The sequence below is a fragment of the Scatophagus argus genome, chromosome 20, assembly GCF_020382885.2.
Source record: "Scatophagus argus isolate fScaArg1 chromosome 20, fScaArg1.pri, whole genome shotgun sequence".
Taxonomy (NCBI): Eukaryota; Metazoa; Chordata; class Actinopteri; family Scatophagidae; genus Scatophagus; species Scatophagus argus.
Window position 1 is genome coordinate 16,752,261 of NC_058512.1, and position 17,312 is coordinate 16,769,572.

General features: G+C 39.5%; 2 protein-coding genes across 6 annotated transcripts; one reads left to right on the plus strand and one right to left on the minus strand.

The window, feature by feature from the left end:
• Window positions 1-355: 355 nt before the first annotated feature.
• rnf180b (ring finger protein 180b) lies at window positions 356-6,295 on the minus strand. 5 transcript variants are annotated; one of them, XM_046374823.1, is made up of 10 exons: window positions 6,159-6,293; window positions 5,621-5,626; window positions 5,279-5,400; window positions 4,886-4,984; window positions 4,110-4,655; window positions 3,897-4,031; window positions 3,461-3,583; window positions 2,781-3,003; window positions 2,334-2,456; window positions 356-1,608 (listed from the first exon to the last, which is right to left on the minus strand). In XM_046374823.1, the coding sequence occupies exons 3-10, from the start codon at window positions 5,333-5,335 to the stop codon at window positions 1,412-1,414; spliced, it is 1,503 nt and encodes a 500-aa protein (XP_046230779.1). In that variant the 5' UTR covers window positions 5,336-5,400; window positions 5,621-5,626; window positions 6,159-6,293; the 3' UTR covers window positions 356-1,411. The 5 variants fall into 5 exon arrangements, with proteins under 5 accessions (XP_046230779.1, XP_046230777.1, XP_046230775.1 ...); XM_046374821.1 differs by having other exon boundaries at window positions 3,897-4,655; window positions 4,886-4,981; XM_046374819.1 differs by having other exon boundaries at window positions 3,897-4,655.
• A 1,422-nt stretch (window positions 6,296-7,717) lies between these two features.
• LOC124051447 (5-hydroxytryptamine receptor 1A-beta) lies at window positions 7,718-9,441 on the plus strand. Its single transcript, XM_046374826.1, has one exon. It carries the CDS (start codon window positions 7,956-7,958, stop codon window positions 9,204-9,206), a length of 1,251 nt encoding a protein of 416 aa, XP_046230782.1. The 5' UTR covers window positions 7,718-7,955; the 3' UTR covers window positions 9,207-9,441.
• The last annotated feature ends 7,871 nt before the right edge of the window (window positions 9,442-17,312 follow it).

Genomic DNA, 17,312 nt, shown 5'->3' on the forward strand with positions numbered 1-17,312 from the left:
GTTTCCATTAATTTACTGATCTGTTTTCACCTTTAATGTTGAGCTATCAAGCAAACAAAATACAACTTAGAAAGACTGAACCAGAGCAAAAAAACAAAAATAAAAAACAAGACACCTTTTTTTCCTCCAGTATAACACAATTAAGGCAGGTCGAAATGCTGAATCAGAATGAGACCCTATAAATTCCAATAAACAAACAAGACAAAACATAGATGTATTAATTCAAGTGACACACCTTCTTGCCTTTATAATTTTGCTTTTTAAAACTGTCTTTTTTAAGTAAGACAGTTGAACTCCACATAGTCCGAACAGTGAAAATCTTGTTCCTTAAAGAAACAGATGTAGCGACATAGCATTCACTGAAATGATTTTAAAATTTATTTTCTTTCCGACTTCATGTGAATACAGGCTGTGCAAGAGTCTGTGCCAGAGAGCTAATACTTAAGGCTAAGCAAAGGCACCACACTGACATGACTGTTTTCACCATCTGTGAATCTGTTTTGTTTTTTTGTTTTTTTAATGAATCTTACTTCAAATTTCATCTTAAATCTATATCATTTCACTGAAAGCCAGTAGACAATGACTGAACTTCCTCTAATGACACCAGAACGTCAAAACAACAAAAGGTCGCCGACACTCACTAAAGGTTTTGTGTGCATTTATTGCTCAAGTGTTTTTGTTTTTTTTTTATGGAAAGTACTGATTAGTTTCTGAACATCTCACTTGTGCAAAGCTTGACAGATAATTAATTATTTAAGGTAATAAACTTCTTTGCTTTCCTTTAGAAATTTACTTGAAACCTGCCATTAAACAGATCTTATTTCTGTGTATTTGGTACAGAGCTGTAATCAGGATGTGGTTAGCCTAGCTTAGCATAAAGACTGGAAAAAGCCTATTTATAAACTTTGAACCGAGACACACTAGCTAAATTCCCTCATTTCCAGCCTATCTGCCTTTTCCCCTCTCCTTTTGTCTGATAAACAAAACTGTTCAACCATAAATCAAAGTTTTCACAACCAAACAGCACATTTTTGATGAGGAACTCCTGATGTCCAACATAAGGAAAGAAAACACCACTCTGCTTCAGGCAGTGGTATTTTTCCATATTTTCACCTTGCTCATTATTTTTGTACGCAATATCAGGGCACTCCAAAGCAGCGCTGTTCAAACCATCATTAAAGGTTTAAAGCTAGCTTGCAGTCAGTTTAACAACATTATAAACTTTTCCAGCTATTTATGGAAATGTTGAGAATCCTGCCCTTAATGTATGTCATGACCACATCTGCTATTTCTGAGATACTTAATCTATCAAAGAGCAGGTATGATCTGTGGCTCTATCTAGCTAGTGAAACCAGTAAAACATGAAGAAGGAAAAAACTGCACAGCACACTTTTGAGTGCTGCTCAGTTTTTCAAAAGAAGAAATAATACACGAGGAAACAGAGGAACAGGAGAGCCAGGATCCAGTTGACCGAGTGGATGTAGACGATGACCAGTCCAATGTCAAAGAGCCAGCTGCGCATGTCAGTGAGGTCCAAAGTGTCCATTGTGAAACCTCCATGGGCGAAATGCCAGCGTCTCCCTGCCATCACTGCACGTCTCTGCTCTCCTGAAGTTAGACAGACACAATTAGCATCTCTGTTCAAAGTGGTTCAGCACAGTTTATCCTTACACTGGTTTAATATTCCAGTTTAGGTCGCATATTGTCTGCCGGTCAGAAAATATAACGTAATAGCAGTTTTCAACACACCTTTAATTTCGGTAGTATTTCTGAATTTTCAAAAATGAAACATAGACAAACAGAAAACAAAATTTCAGTTTCATTAAATGATTTTCATCCCCCATCTGCCATAGTCTTTGATACCAAGTAATGTAAGAGATGTTTTTTCAGTGATGCGTCCTTATTTTTTTAAAAATTATTATTATTGTTGCTAGCTGCAGTGCAGAACATTTGTAGTGTTCTGTAGAATATTTGACATATAGTAAGTACACTCTGCAGTAATGTTTATCTATCTAGCTGTTTTACTGTTTGTAGGCCTGAACTGTCAACTGCAGTAAAGATAACATTTTTTATTACCACTAAACTGAGGACAAAGAAAAACAGCAAAATGTGCTTTCTTGGTAAGTGAGTTCAGGAAACAACACGAGGTCAGGGTGAAAATGTGGTCAGAAAGACAGAGACACACTTTCTGAACATCTAGTGGTGAAAAAAAGTCCCATATTTTCAGGAAAAGCATACTGCTTACTCGAGACAATCCAAAGACTTCACTGTCACTGCTTTGTCAGGCAAAAGGAAAAAACATGTGCCAATGTTTAACTCAAACACTTTCTCACCCCAGAAGGTACGGAAGCGTTTGCAGCTGGGTAGAGGCCATTTCGCACACGAAGCGCTCTGGAAGTTCTGCTTGCGGGCGCAGTAAACTTTCTGGAAGAAGGTCTTAGCTGTCTGATCGAGCTCTGAGGAAGGATGAGAGCAGCACCTACAGTTACTATTTGAATCACATGGTTGAAGACAATGTGCCATTACTACTGTCGTCTTTGAATAGCTTGTTTGTTCAGAAACTCAAAGATGATCAATTTATAATGAAATAAAACAAACAATGAAGAAAAACAACAAACAACAAACACTGGAGAAGCTGGAACCAGCAAGTGTTTGCCATTTTTTGTTTATAATAATCAATATTGTAATTTGAATGGTTTTTCTGTCTCTATACTTTTGAATTAACACAAGTACCAGGTAGGAGAAGCACAATACGTCAGATATTTGTGTGGGACGCTCACCTTTGTGGAAGTTGGTGTGTGAGATGAGGGTTCGGCACAGCGGGCAGGGGGTGCTCGTCGGTCGGTTCTTGGCGATTGTGCGGAGACACGGCTCACAGAAGATGTGACCGCAGGGCTGACAGCTGTACGGGCTGAAGTAGACATCGAGACACACGGCGCAGGTGAGGCCCTCTCTGTCCTCCTCTTCCTCATCGCCCAACAGCGAACTGCTCCCACGCTCAGCCTGGACACATATTGTGCAAACATACAAATCTCTTTTGCTCCGCTGAGATTTTAATAATTTGCTAATGTAGTGAAATGGTAATGTTTAAAATCATTACTCTTCATCTCAAAAATGTTCCTGATTTGTTTGTGTGTTTGTTCCTCTAGTGGGTAAATATCTTTAAAAGTAATATTACCATACTTTGATCTACAACCCTTCAAATAATGTTCATTTTCAATGTTCACATACGTTCACATACGAAAATTGCATCCTGTCCTTAATTTTAAATGTTTGTTAAATGTTATTGACATACTCCCCTGAGTAACTCATGAACTTTCTAAGGAACAGAAAAAATATTTAAAAACTGCGAAGGCTTTGATTTGATGAGACTGTAAAAGAGCTGTGATTGCAATTTCTTATTCAGTGGAGGGTATTAGACTGTGCACAATGTGAGCGTGATCTCTGCTTCTGTTCTTACCTGCTCCAGCTGACTGTGCAGCCATCGCTCTCTCCTCCTCTGTTTCCTCCGAAGACCTTTCAGACGGTTCTTCTCTCTTTTGCTCAATCTGTTCGAGGCCAAGGAGGTCATGAAGGCTTGAGGCTGAGAATAAAATACATACACAAACGCAGAGAATCCCAACGTCAGTCACTGTTGTTGTTCATTTTTCTTTGTTTTCTTTCTTATTCTGATTATAGGGGCACATTAGCAGCATTTTTAATTACTTTTTTCAGCACTGACCTGTATTATGTAAAGATAGTGACAGTATTGCCACCAGAACACCCAAATTCTACATGTTTCTAATTGTCAACAAATCCCATGAAAATACAAGGGAAATAAAGAGAATAACATACGCAAATATGGCGCAATGTTATTAAAAAGATTGCTTATTATTTTTTTTATTTACAGTGCATACCAGCAGTTCCTCGTCCTGTTCAGCCACACTGTCAGAGATGGATCTCGCTCTGAGGGACGGTGCTGAGTCACAAACCCCCTCATGGACAGCAGTGGACTCCTGAGAAGACTCTGTGTCCTCCACAGTTTGCAGAAACTGTTGATGCAGAGGTGACCGTGATCTTTCAGAAACAAATGAATGGCAGGCGACAGCGTTGACAGAGGCGTCACCAACAGTGTCAAACTGCTGACTCGTGGGACACAGCATCAGTGACCGTGTGGACTCATCTGCCCCTGCCCTCCTCATCTCAACAGCAGACTTGTAATTGGGGCCTGCAGAGCAAAAACAAGATGACCTGACGTTGGCATCATCTTCCAAACTGCACCGCCTCCTATGAGAGATGCAGTACAAAGGGCTGAAAGAAAATGAATGGGTGTTTTCACTGTCAGCCAGTGAATCTGAGGCCTCTGCAGTGCTGCTGTGAGACATGACAGCAGCACAGTTAAGATGTAAACTGCCCAGTTCAGTCCTGTTAGCTTCAGGCCTCCCATCTTTGTTCTGAGAGCCATTTGTCAGCAGACCAGCCTGTTCCTTTGTAAGCCTCGTCCTCCTCGGCTGGACGATAAGAACACAATGTTTGTGGTCACGATCCACGCGGCTTTTGCTGAGGTGTACAGTGGCGTCCAGGCCACAGGGACAGTCACTGTGGTTAATGAAGTTGAAGCCACCCAAACGAGCTGTACAGTTCTGGCAGTACAGCTTTCCTACAGTCCACTGAGCCTACAGGCAAACCACAGACACAGAACACACATACATCTTCATACAGTTTGGTTTTGTTACAAAGTAAAATGTTAAATACATCGACATTTTTTGTGATAAAATAGAAAATTTGGTTTATAAATTTCTTGATTAATAAATCAGTGTATCAAAAATTCAGTTGTTTAATTGACAAAGGATAATGATCATTAGATTACTTTTCACGCATTTCATTTCTAAGCTGACACACTTACCTGGTGAACTGAGGTCAGTATCCACTCTGGCAACATGTCAACATTCACGTGCCAAATGTTGCAAACAGCAGCTGAGGTTTCGTCTGTGGCCTCCAACTGCTTCAACATCAAAGACAAACAGTCAATCAGGACAGTTCCCGTCAGACCCAGTCTCACCCAGGCTAACAGCCGGCCATCTTTATTTATGAATCAAACTCAAGCTGTTATCTTTGAGTTTTCCCCAACCCTGATGACTCCAAGCAACTTTATAGGCTTTTAGCAATGATTAAGACAGCAATAAATCCTGACTGATTTCATTAGCACATAATCTCTTCATTTTTGGTGGGATTTGCATGCAAGAAATGAGAATTGAGCATGAAATTGCCAAATCGGATACACAAAGTTTTTACCAACCAGTGACAAGGATGACGAGTCTATGACGCCTTTCCGACACCTCCTGCAGCGGAGCATGGCTCTTCGGGGTCTAAGACTAAATATGCAGTCCAGTTGTTGATGATGGTGATGACAGTCAAAACTGAAAAAAAATCACTTACTCTCATACACATTCTAGCAAAAAATATTTTAAGTTCAAGTCAGATTAGTCTGAATACAGAAAGGACATAATATATGCATATGCATTAACATATGAGGCAACCTGTCTTCGTAGGGCTACATTTATATTGATGTGGTTATTTTTAGAGTGAACCTCTTTACAGTCCAGAGAGGACAGTACTCTTGTTTGGTGAATGCTTATTAACGCAAATAATCTGTGCACAAGTGAACCTTACAATAATGCGACTGCTATACATGTCATTCCACAACTATGGGTATTCATCACAGCCATATGAAGAGATAATGGTACGTGTTAATATTGTGTTGCAGCAGCCTCCACTTTCCAGATACTGGAACAAGGCTACAAAGATCTGTCCCCATTCAGACACAAGTGAGTTAGTGACGAAATGTGAAATGTTAAATACTAAGCTCTAAAGCCTGTTGACCCTCCGACATAACGCTATGGAGTGCAAATAAATTCATGTACTGATAGAGTAGCAGGTCGATGTTTCTCTCACAGTGTTCGAACCACTGCTGCGACATGAGTTTTATTTTCTGATTCTCTAGCTTTAGCATGTTCAGCAGTGAGAGCGTAGCTACGATAACAATCACGGTGGTGGAGTAAAAACAAATGTCTTGCTAACTTAGCCCGTTAACCACGGGGCGTTTTAACTAAAGAAATAATATTACTAAAATAATGACACTCCGTACATTAATATTTCTGTTATGCAGACTTGCCTACCTGACAGCTGGGGAGACTTTCAGGGTTATGGTAACGAAGAAAAGGTGCAAGTTATGCAGCCTTTCGCTTTAAACAGACCGTGACATCATCAAAACTGGGGCACTACGGCAAGTCTAATAGACCAAAAGCTTACAGCGCGACGCTCTGAGTAAAGAGAGAGACAGAGAGAGTGAGAGAGAGAGAGAGAGAGAGAGAGAGAAAGAGAGAGAGAGAGTAACACATTTTAGTGTCGTCCAGCTATTCCAGAAGTTGAGCTTTCTGCCGCCATCCCAGTGCGCACTTTAACGGAATAAAAGTTAGTTAAAAATGAACTAAGAGCACAGACCAAAACACTGGCATTAATCTGTGTGCAAATTCCTAGTCTGGCCTGAATGTACCCGAAAAATTAGCTAAACTATGACTAAAAAATATTTCAGAATATACCATTACTGGATTAAAAAAAAGTTAAAAGTTAATAAGAGATCTATATCGATATCTAATAGCAAGAACACTTTTCACATTTTATTAAACCTTTTGTTCAGAACTAAATATCAAGGCTGGACTACCAACTGGGCAAAGTGGGCCAACAGTCCCAAAGTTCCAGATCCCCAAAGGCACCAAAAGTCATCTTTTATTTTGTGTCCGTTTTCTAATTATTTTTCTTGCTTTATTTGTATTTTCATTAATTTCTATTACAAATTGCACCATTAAAGTGCACGAAGCTGATGTGCTGTATTTAGTGGGAACTTGTAGACGACAGGGGACGATAACTACAAACACAGAGAGGGAGAGAGTCCACAAGTGTGCTGCCGTTACACTCGTGCAATACCCAACAACCTTTCTTAAGGGCGTACTTTTCTTATATATCTAATTTTCTAGAGAATAGATGGACATAAGTTTATTGTGTGTCGGTATAACGTTTTACACTGTCGGTGTTACTGAAGTAAGAATTGCAATAACTTCTTGTAATTTTTGTGAAAGAACGCCAGGTGGCAGTGTCACACCTGGGGGGGGGGGTGGTGGCGCAGAGCTCTGACCGTGGTGCTGAAAACACAAGTGAATAACGCCTCGTTGTTTTGCAAAATAGTTTTCAGTGTAATGTTAACGTTAATGTTAAGAAGTTAATGTTAAGAATACGCATTAAATTGATCACAAACAAGTTAGACTTCAAGCATCTTTAAATGTGGTGCTTTTAACCTCAAAAACAGTGTTAGTGGTGCAAGAAACGATAATTCAATAATAAATCCATACTCAAGATTACATTATTGTTATTATTATTGTTATTTACAGCGCGGTTTAATTTATTTATTGTTAAAGAAATCGTGTCCATACAAAATAGGTTAAACAATGAAATGAAAAGAAAATGTCATTTGGCACAAAGGAAAATTTCGAAAGCTGAAACTAATGAACTTCTTTTCTCACCGAAAAGGAAAAATCCACTTGTATCAAAAAAAATGAAATGTTCAGCAAACTGATTTGACTTTGCTCGAACAGCATACAAATTAAAGGAAGTTATTTCAAGTTGGTATATGTTTATATAATAACTTCCCACGTCTTCACTGCCTCAGCTGCCGACTATACAGACATAAACAGCCAGACTCTGTTACATCCTCACAGACAAATGACGCATTTTCCATCACTGGTATAAAAACGCCACATCATTCCCCGTCAGCAGCCGGCACTCACAGTTCACACTCTCTCTGCTGCGCTAGACACTCCAACAGTCCACTATGCGCTCTTCCAGGTGCGACGGTGTGATGCGCACCGGGCTCTGCACCAAGTAACGGAAGCTCTCCAAATTCTTCGACTTCACCAAAAATGGAGGATTCGAATAATACCACAGCCTGGTCTCAGTTTGACAATCCATCCAACAAAACTCCCAGACCTGACGACGAGGAGGTGAAGCTCAGTTATCAAGTGGTCACATCCTTCCTCCTTGGTGCGCTCATCCTGTGCGCAATATTTGGGAACGCGTGCGTGGTCGCAGCCATCGCCCTGGAACGGTCTCTCCAGAACGTGGCCAACTACCTGATCGGTTCTTTGGCTGTCACAGATCTGATGGTGTCGGTGCTGGTACTGCCCATGGCGGCGCTTTACCAGGTCCTAAACAGGTGGACTCTTGGCCAGGTTCCATGCGACATCTTCATCTCCCTGGACGTGTTGTGCTGCACGTCGTCCATCCTGCACCTGTGCGCCATCGCTCTGGACAGATACTGGGCGATAACCGAGCCCATAGACTACATGAAGAAGAGGACGCCGAGGCGAGCCGCCGTCCTCATCAGTGTCACCTGGCTCGTTGGATTCTCCATCTCAGTGCCGCCGATGTTAATCATGCGCTCCCAGCCCAGCAGTATGGCAGAGGACAGGGCGAACCCCAAGCAGTGTAAGATCAGGCAAGACCCCTGGTACACAATATACTCAACATTCGGGGCTTTTTACATCCCGTTGACGCTAATGCTGGTTTTATATGGGCGGATATTCAAAGCGGCCAGGTTTCGGATTAGGAGGACGGTGCGTAAAACGGAGAAACAGAAAGTGTCCGACTCTTGCTTGGCGTTATCCCCCGCATTGTTCCATAAAAAGACTCCCGGAGACGCGCAGGGAAAGACGTGGAAGAGGAGCGTGGAGCCCCGGCCGCTTCCGAGCGTCAACGGCGCAGTGAAACACGCGGAGGACGGCGAGTCTCTGGAAATCATCGAAGTCCACAGCAACTCCAAAGGCAACCTGCCGCTGCCCAACACCCCGAGCACGGTGCCGCTGTTCGAGAGCAGGCACGAGAAGGCGACCGAGACGAAGAGGAAGATCGCGCTGGCACGGGAGCGCAAAACGGTGAAGACTTTGGGAATCATCATGGGCACCTTCATCCTCTGCTGGCTCCCCTTCTTCATCGTTGCTCTCGTTATGCCTTTTTGTCAGGAGTCGTGCTACATGCCCCGCTGGCTGGAGGATGTCATTAACTGGCTGGGTTACTCCAACTCTTTACTCAACCCCATCATTTACGCGTACTTCAACAAAGACTTTCAGAGCGCTTTCAAGAAAATAATCAAATGTCATTTCTGCAGACCGTGATGGTCATCCAGGTGAAAAGAGGAGCTGCCCTAAAAACCAACAGCCTATAAAAGTGGCACAAACAGATTGTTCTAAATTCAAATTGATGCTAAAGATGAGACGAGGGCTCATAATGATTATCATCTCCGTCGTTATAAGTATTGAAATATTCCCAGAGATGTTTGTAGTCTATGCATAGATAAAGCTGTGATAGTTTGAAACTCCATGTTCCTCATCCTGTTCTGTAATGTTCAATAAAGAAATACTTTTTCATATTTTTTTTTTCAGAAGTCATGATTTTAAAATTCGTGTACAGACTGACGCTTGGAAAGCAATAGCGATGAAATGTGCATCTGTGTCTGACTTGAACACGCGGTGATGAGCGGCAGAAAATTAATCAGGACACCTCTGATAATTGGCTCATTATTGAAACTATTAAATAATGTCAAAACAAACAACAATATTCCGTCGTCCCATCTACATTTGCTGCTTTTCTCTGTCTTATATCGGTTTAATGAAATATCTTTGGATTTGAGAGTGTTGGCCAGACAATATTTGACTCTTCGAAATTGTGATGAGTTTTTAAAATATTTGTAAACATTTTATAGTCGAAAGCAAAGTCCATTTACTGACATACTGACCAGCTCAGATATACAGTAAACGCTATTACTTCACTCCACAATACTGTATGCATGTGGCAATTAGAAAATTAGACATTAAGGATCTTAATGAGAAAATATTGAGGACCGACATGGAAGGGTGCTCCGGATAAGAGCTGAAGCTGAATGCTGTAAACGCGGATTTTTTGAAAGTGCTTCAAAAATCTAGAATATTTAAATTGGATGGAAATGTGCAGCTATAAAACACACGTAGATTTGATTTGAATATTTCTCTCTATGTAGGCATCATAATGCTTTAATGAAGAACTAGTAACTGCAACAGAATACTTTATTGACCTCAGGGAAGAAGGAAAAAAATCTCTGTATGTGACATGTGAATTTAAATTTGTCACAGAGGGACTTTGGTTCTTGTGTTCAGACCTTCACAGAATTTGATCCCTTGCAGCAGAATATGCATCACCATCTCCTCAAAGTGTCTTCAGACAGCATCCTGAGCCCTCAAACTGTTTCCCCCTGAGCTCCACCTGCACTCTGATCCTCTCATCACATGCGTGTGTGAATCTGCTGTATCTTAGGGCTGACTGTGAAACAAAGACAATCCTCATTACAGTTTGAAAAAATGCATTTTGTCATTTCAGGGGTTGACATTGACATGGAGAGCATGTCGGATGTGGAGGACGGGCGAATAGACAGACAGACAGACGGACACAGAGAAAAGGAGACAAAGCAGACACACACACACACACACAAATGTGCGCTCACATTCGTCATCATACATGAGTGATCATAAAATGCTTACTATTGAAGTGGTTGGGGTGCTTCCTGTAGCGCCTTGCTGCCCTTTTCCTCCATCACTCACAGCCTCATAACATATAAGTCCATCTTAAAAAGGCTGTGAAGGGGACACACAGATGGATGCTGGAGAGGCGGTCGCCATAGCGACATATGGGAGATGCAAACTCCGGGGGCCGAAGGGGCAATTACCTGATCAAAGGCCTGCTGCCACATGGGAATACAGAGGTGTGTATGAGGGGCCCACAGCTGGCAGCTTCCTCAGACAATAAGCAGGTGTAGGTTTTATTCTTTTTGTCCTTTTGGCTGACAGTGTCGCACAGTGGATGCTACTGTACAGGAAGACTTGTGTCCTGCAATCCTCTCAACAAGAGTGCCACAAACTTTGTTCTCTTTAAAGTTGATTTAACAGGTTTTATTTCTCCTTAGGGAATTCCACAAGGTTATTATAAGGACATTTTTTCACTCTGTCTGACAGAATCACATTCATATATTCAGTTTCAGTTTCAAGTTACATGAGGTTTACACTGAACAAAATATCAAAACCAGTGACTCTTGTTTTGTTTTTCTGTATTTTTATGGACACATTATTTTGTATAGAAATAATCAGGATGTTGCCAGCAACAATTCTAAACAAAGGTTCCACCTGATGTGCTTGGTGTCTTTAGACACTTTGGCATCTCCATTAAAATTTAAAATAAAGTTCTGTGAATTTGAACAAGTTTTTCCCACCTGGGATGAGTGCTGAAAATGCCAGAAATTAAAGAATAATTTTAGTTGCAAATTTGTAAATTGCTGAGATCAAGGACCACGTGTTCATATTTTTTATTTACTGAGAATTTGCTGGAGTTTACATTCCACAGTTTAAATATGTACACATGATAATACAAATAGCAGTAGAATCTGGCAAAGTGCGCAGTATAGAAGCTCCAGCTGAACAGCTCCAAATGAAACTGGCCAAAACGTGTTGTGTATGTTTGGGTTTGTTGGCTGTGGGGACTTGCAGTCTCAGTATTGATAACACTGTGGCTATGACTACAAGGCTGAAAATAAGTCAGACAAGCAAAAAACACAAGTAGCCAGATAACATTGTTCTTTTTTAAAAGACTGCTTTATGTCAAAATATTTAACCAACAAACTAGCTGTTATGGGGGGAGAAACATGGGTACAATCTGAAAAAACTGAGGTCTTTTCTGGAGCTTGAGTAATAACGAAAATGGGAGAATATATTTTCTTAATTTTAATAGGTTCAAACAGTTCCGCATGTGCTCTAATTCAATCCAAAACTTTATTTTTTACCACAAAAAAAGGTCTCTTTCTTGACAGTTCACATAAGAGAAACATTTTACCAACTTCTAAACTCAGATTACCTCCTTTTGAAATGAGCAGAATAACAACAAGGGAGTTTGAAATTGTACTGGATGCATTACATATGCATCCATGCATACGTCTCTCTGACAGATTCGTGCAAATGTATTGTGAAGGTGAAGTCTGTTTTGATGATCATACAACAAGGAAAGATAAATAAGAGTTTTGCATCCGAAAGAGCATCAACAAATGCTTTTGTTTCTGTGATACAAATTATCATTATCAATTATAATATATTATTATTAGAACTTCACAAAGAAATGTGGTTTAATATAAATGATTAGTCCGATTTTTTTCATCTTACATTGATGCTGATTTTCTGCTTTTCTGCCTTCAATAAATGTCCTGATTGATTCTCACAATTTTCTGCAAGACAAAAAAGAACTTTTTATAGTACATTTAATTTTTAGCCTGACCAAATGGATGTGATGACAGTGATAATGATATTATGAGATCACTTTTCAGAAAGCCTGTGTGGGCTTGGAGTTTGAAAGATGCTCGTGTTTACCAGACAAGGAGGTTCTAATAATTTCATTGAGCTACATTCTGGGAAGTGTAGGCATTTAGGAGCTTTAGCTGTTCTGATTTTGACATTTTTTTTTCTTTTTAAATCTGTATCCTGAATGTCAAGCAAAGCATTCACACAAATAGTTGTAGTGCTGTAAAATAAACTACTACATAAATTATTGGTGAGCACTGGGCTGAACATTGTCTTCTTACAACTCTGACCGTCTGCAAATCCTTAAACATTACAGAGAAATTACCAGAGAACATTTTCAGTTTTGATTGTTCTTATTGTCAATCCAAACGACATTTTTTCTCTTCACTATGGCACCATATTATTGTGCGCTGTTGTATCAAGATCAATAAATAGAAATAAAAAAATAAAAATACCAAATTCTGCATTGATCCAATTCCTCAGAAACACAATAGTCATGCTGTCTCTTCGATGCCCAAGTTTTATTCCCTACAAACAATGTGACTTGCCAGTCTGATCTGCTATTGTCTCTTTGACAAGAGGCATTTCAAAAGATCAGTTCTCAAAACAACAGAAAACAACAGCATGAGAAAAAATGTGACTTGCCAACTAAAGCATTAAACCTTTCCTTGATAGGAATCAAATTCTATAAAGTCACCTGAAAATGTGCAGGATGATACTAAAACTGCTAGAACACCCTTACACTCTTTGAATGTATCATGACAGATACTTGTGTATTCTCCAGGTTTGTTGTCTGTGCTTCTTCAGAGACTTCTATTGAGTGCACTTGGCTGTAAATCAGCCTGCATACTGGAGGAGGCGAAGAGTGTGGATTAAATTTCACCCATACGCTCTTGAACTGGTCAGTCATGTTTCCCCCGCAGCAGCACCGGCAGCTTTGTACTGTCAGATGAATTATGTTACGGGATTTCACAGCCTGTGAGAGGGAGTACACTCTCCTCATCTTTTTTGGATCTCTCCTTGGAACTGTTGTTGCTAACTAACTGAGGAAAACAACAGAAGAGGATAACGGAAACAGCCCTTCATTAAAATACGTACATATATATATTTTATGAACTTTGTACTGTGCATTTAGAGCAGTGGTGCAGATCCAGTACGTTCTGCAGAGTTACAATCAAAAACAAATGAATATTACATGAATTCTTAAAAGCCCCCAGATAGTATTTCTTTATGATTGCAGCTTCTTTCAAATTATTCTGATTGTGTTTTTGACAGCAAAAAAAATTGAAATTTGGTGCAGTCTGTGTTCATATCAGTGTCCTTGGATTGGATCCTCTGGAAACTTAAACCCTACAGATAGGAAAACTAAACTTAAACTAAATGCTTTGTAGAATTCAATTGCACACAGTATTATATAAGATGTTGTCTGATCTGATTTAATAAACATCGTTCCAGGCTTGAGTATTAACTGAGATCACTTAAACAAAAAAAGCTTTGAAGAAAGCTTAAGAACAAGTTTTGGGAGGGCATCCATCAATGAAATGTACTGTTGGTATTCATAGTCATTTCTAGGATCCCATAGTTCCCTCTGATTTCCTTGAAAGAAACTGACACGAAACCTAAAGTAATGTTTAGTTCATGCACATCAGGTCAGCCATGTTAAAATGATCTAAAAACAAGCAATCCTGTGAACTCTTCAGATCTATGCAGTTTTGGAAGTGTTAAATTGTGTTCTTTTGGTGGAGAAACTCATGTTGATGGGTTATACCACACATGGATTCCTTGTCATGCATAAATGTCTCTCTCGGAGCTATAAGCAAACAGATGGAACCTCTGCTGTGAGGTCGTGATGTTTCACTGGGCTCCTCCAACAGTAATGAAGTCACGACTAATTCCATGAACATCTCTATTAAATTAACTTCAACACCCCAAAGGCTGAGCAAAAGTTTGTCTGATGCTCTGGTCCTGCATTTGAAGTGGACTGAAGGAAAAGGAAATTTTAAATCTGAACTCCAGTGGTCATTGTATGTCTTAGTATTACATCATCTCAGTATCTTGTAATGTTAAATACTGTTAATGTTGTGGGCCAATAATTTTGTCAGGTATTGATATTTAATTTAGGAAATCTTTACATTTTGTTTTAACTTTTCAACTGAAAAAATATCTATATATGTGAAATGATCTTGAATATTTTCTTCCTGAGACTAACATGACATAAAATATTTCAGTCTGACAAAGCGAGGTAGCTTTTAGCTTTGCTTAGCATAAAGACTGAAAGCAGAGGTAAACAGCTATCCTGGCTCTGTCTGTTCAACAATATAGCTACTAGCACATCTAAATCTCACCTGCTGAGAATGCACATCATCATCATTTGCTTAATTCATGTACACAGAAATGTAAAAATGATTTACAGGAGAGTTACATGCTGGAACCATTTCCTGGCAAACTACTGGTCAATGTTTTTGTTCATTCATAGGATGCTTTCCCTTCCTGTCTTCTGTTAAATCTTAAAGCGTGTGGTCTTAAACTGCAGTGTACTTTAGCTGTACCAGGTGTCAGTACTGTCATTGTCGGGTTTCACAGTGAGTTGTTTCAGTGGGACATCAAACAAAGCCTTACCGTTTGTTGTCTTGCTGTTTGATACCTTCTGCAGGTGCTCCTTCTCTTGCACTCAAAGATAAAAGTTAAACTCGGAGAGTTAAGAATATCCAGGCCAATTTCCTTTCCGTTTGCATTTTTCTGTTTGCTTTAACTACGTAGCTTACTTACCCATGGTAGAAGCTAAAGGTCTGCTGATAGTGGGTTTACTCATTTAAATACTAATTATGGTTCACAACGAAATCACCTTGATTTTGTGTATGGAGACACCATACAAAACCATGATACACGTCCCCATAGGACTGTTCGAGTGTGCGCAGCCTTTGGCCATTATTTGAGCCAAGCTCCACCAATAATGATAGTCTGTAAAACATCCTATCAATGCAGACTGATTACCTAAACAAGTCAAACTGTAGTTAAATAGACAATTTCCCCAGTAACATTATATAGTTAATAATAAAGATAAACTTCACATTGAAAATGTCTCTAAATCTCATAATTAATATTGTTATCATGAATTTGATTGGCCATGCTAATTCTGTAGAGAAAATCGGACATTGTGACTGCCCTAATAGTTCAGTGAAGATTGACTATAACCGTGAAACATGCGGTGACCTCCCACAGCAGATCTGATCATTCTGGCTTCTTCTTCATTCATTCATTGCGGTCATTACATAAACAGAAGCTAATTTGAAACACAGAAATTTAAAATCGCATCACAGCAAAATGTTTAAATACCCCAAATGCAGCATACTTTGAACATAACACTTACCTGGTGGAGCAATATCCACGTGTCCTCATTCAAAAATACATACTCTGTATTTTCCTGTCATTAAGTCAAGACCAAATTCATCATTGAATTGTTCCCACTAACAAGTAGACAAAGCCTGATATATCTTTTTCTTCCTCAGATGTCTGTTATTGTCCAGAAACTATTAAAACATGCCAATGAGCCACATCACCGGAGAACCAGAAGTGAATCAATCCACCATTGAAAACAGTCAACAGCACTATAACTGTCTGACTAGAGTTTGCTACAATAAATAAATAAATACAAGTGTGCCCCGCTGTTTTAGGAATTTATCCATTTGCTATACTTAGCTATTCGTTGGAAGATGATTGCTGGCTGGGGTCAATCCCAGCTCACATTGGGAAATTATTTTGTCTGACACAACGTATTACAAATAACACATAGAAGTGACTGTGGCTGTCAAGGCAGAGTTTAGTGATACTTTTATCTATCATGCACATCAACTTTTTTCAAACTCGCCATGAACTGAACTCTGCAGTGTTGCAGTCACAGATGCAGACTGACCTTTGAAAAGCTTACTGGTAGTTAGGGTTAGGGTTAGTAAATTTTTAGTAGGGTTAGGGTTAGGGTTAGGGTTAGAGCCCAGAAGAGTAATGAGTTTGCATCTGCTGTTTGTAGGAATATTTTAAGGACAATAACTATGGCTGGTGTCACAATCATGACACATTTCTAACATGACAGTTTTCTGCTACCTATTTGTAAAGATGCTTATGTTCACAGAAATCCTACAGGATTTTAAACCTGTCCAATAAAATGTAAGATTTTTGACTTTAAAAAAATCCTATAAGACTTTCTATCCCCTTTTTAAATGAAAAACACAAACAGATCTCACAGTCTCAACTCAACCGATAGTAAACTGATGTTTACTAATAGTATTTTTATAATAGTTGGCTAAACAATAATATATTTTACTTACTGGGATGCAGTCATATTATTCATGTCCTTGTGTAACTACTTCAAAGATGTGCTTGTTACAACTCCTATACTGTGTATATGTTGTGTTGATCTACAGTGCATCTGGAAAGTATTCACACTGCTTCACTTTTTCCACATTTTGTTAAGTTACATTTTCATTCCAAAATGGATTAAATTAAATTTCTCCCTCAAAATTCTACACAAAATACCTCATAATAATAAAGTGAAAAAACTTTTCATTCAATTTTTTGCAAATTTATTAAAAATGAAAAACAAAAAATGTAACATCAGTATTCACACCCTTTGCCATGACACTCAGAATTGAGCTCAGGTGCCTCCTGTTTCCACTGATCATCCTTCAGAGGTTTCTGCAACTTGAGTTGAGTCCACCTGTGGTAAGTTCAGCTGATTGGACATGATTTGGAAAGACACACCCCAGTCTATATAAGCCCTCACAGTTGACGGCGCGTGTCAGAGCACAAACCAAGCCATCAAGTCAGAGGAATTGTCTATAAATCTGAGACAGGATTGTGTTGAGGCACAGATCCAACCAAGTGTTGACCCACGCTGTTCTCACCTTGGTT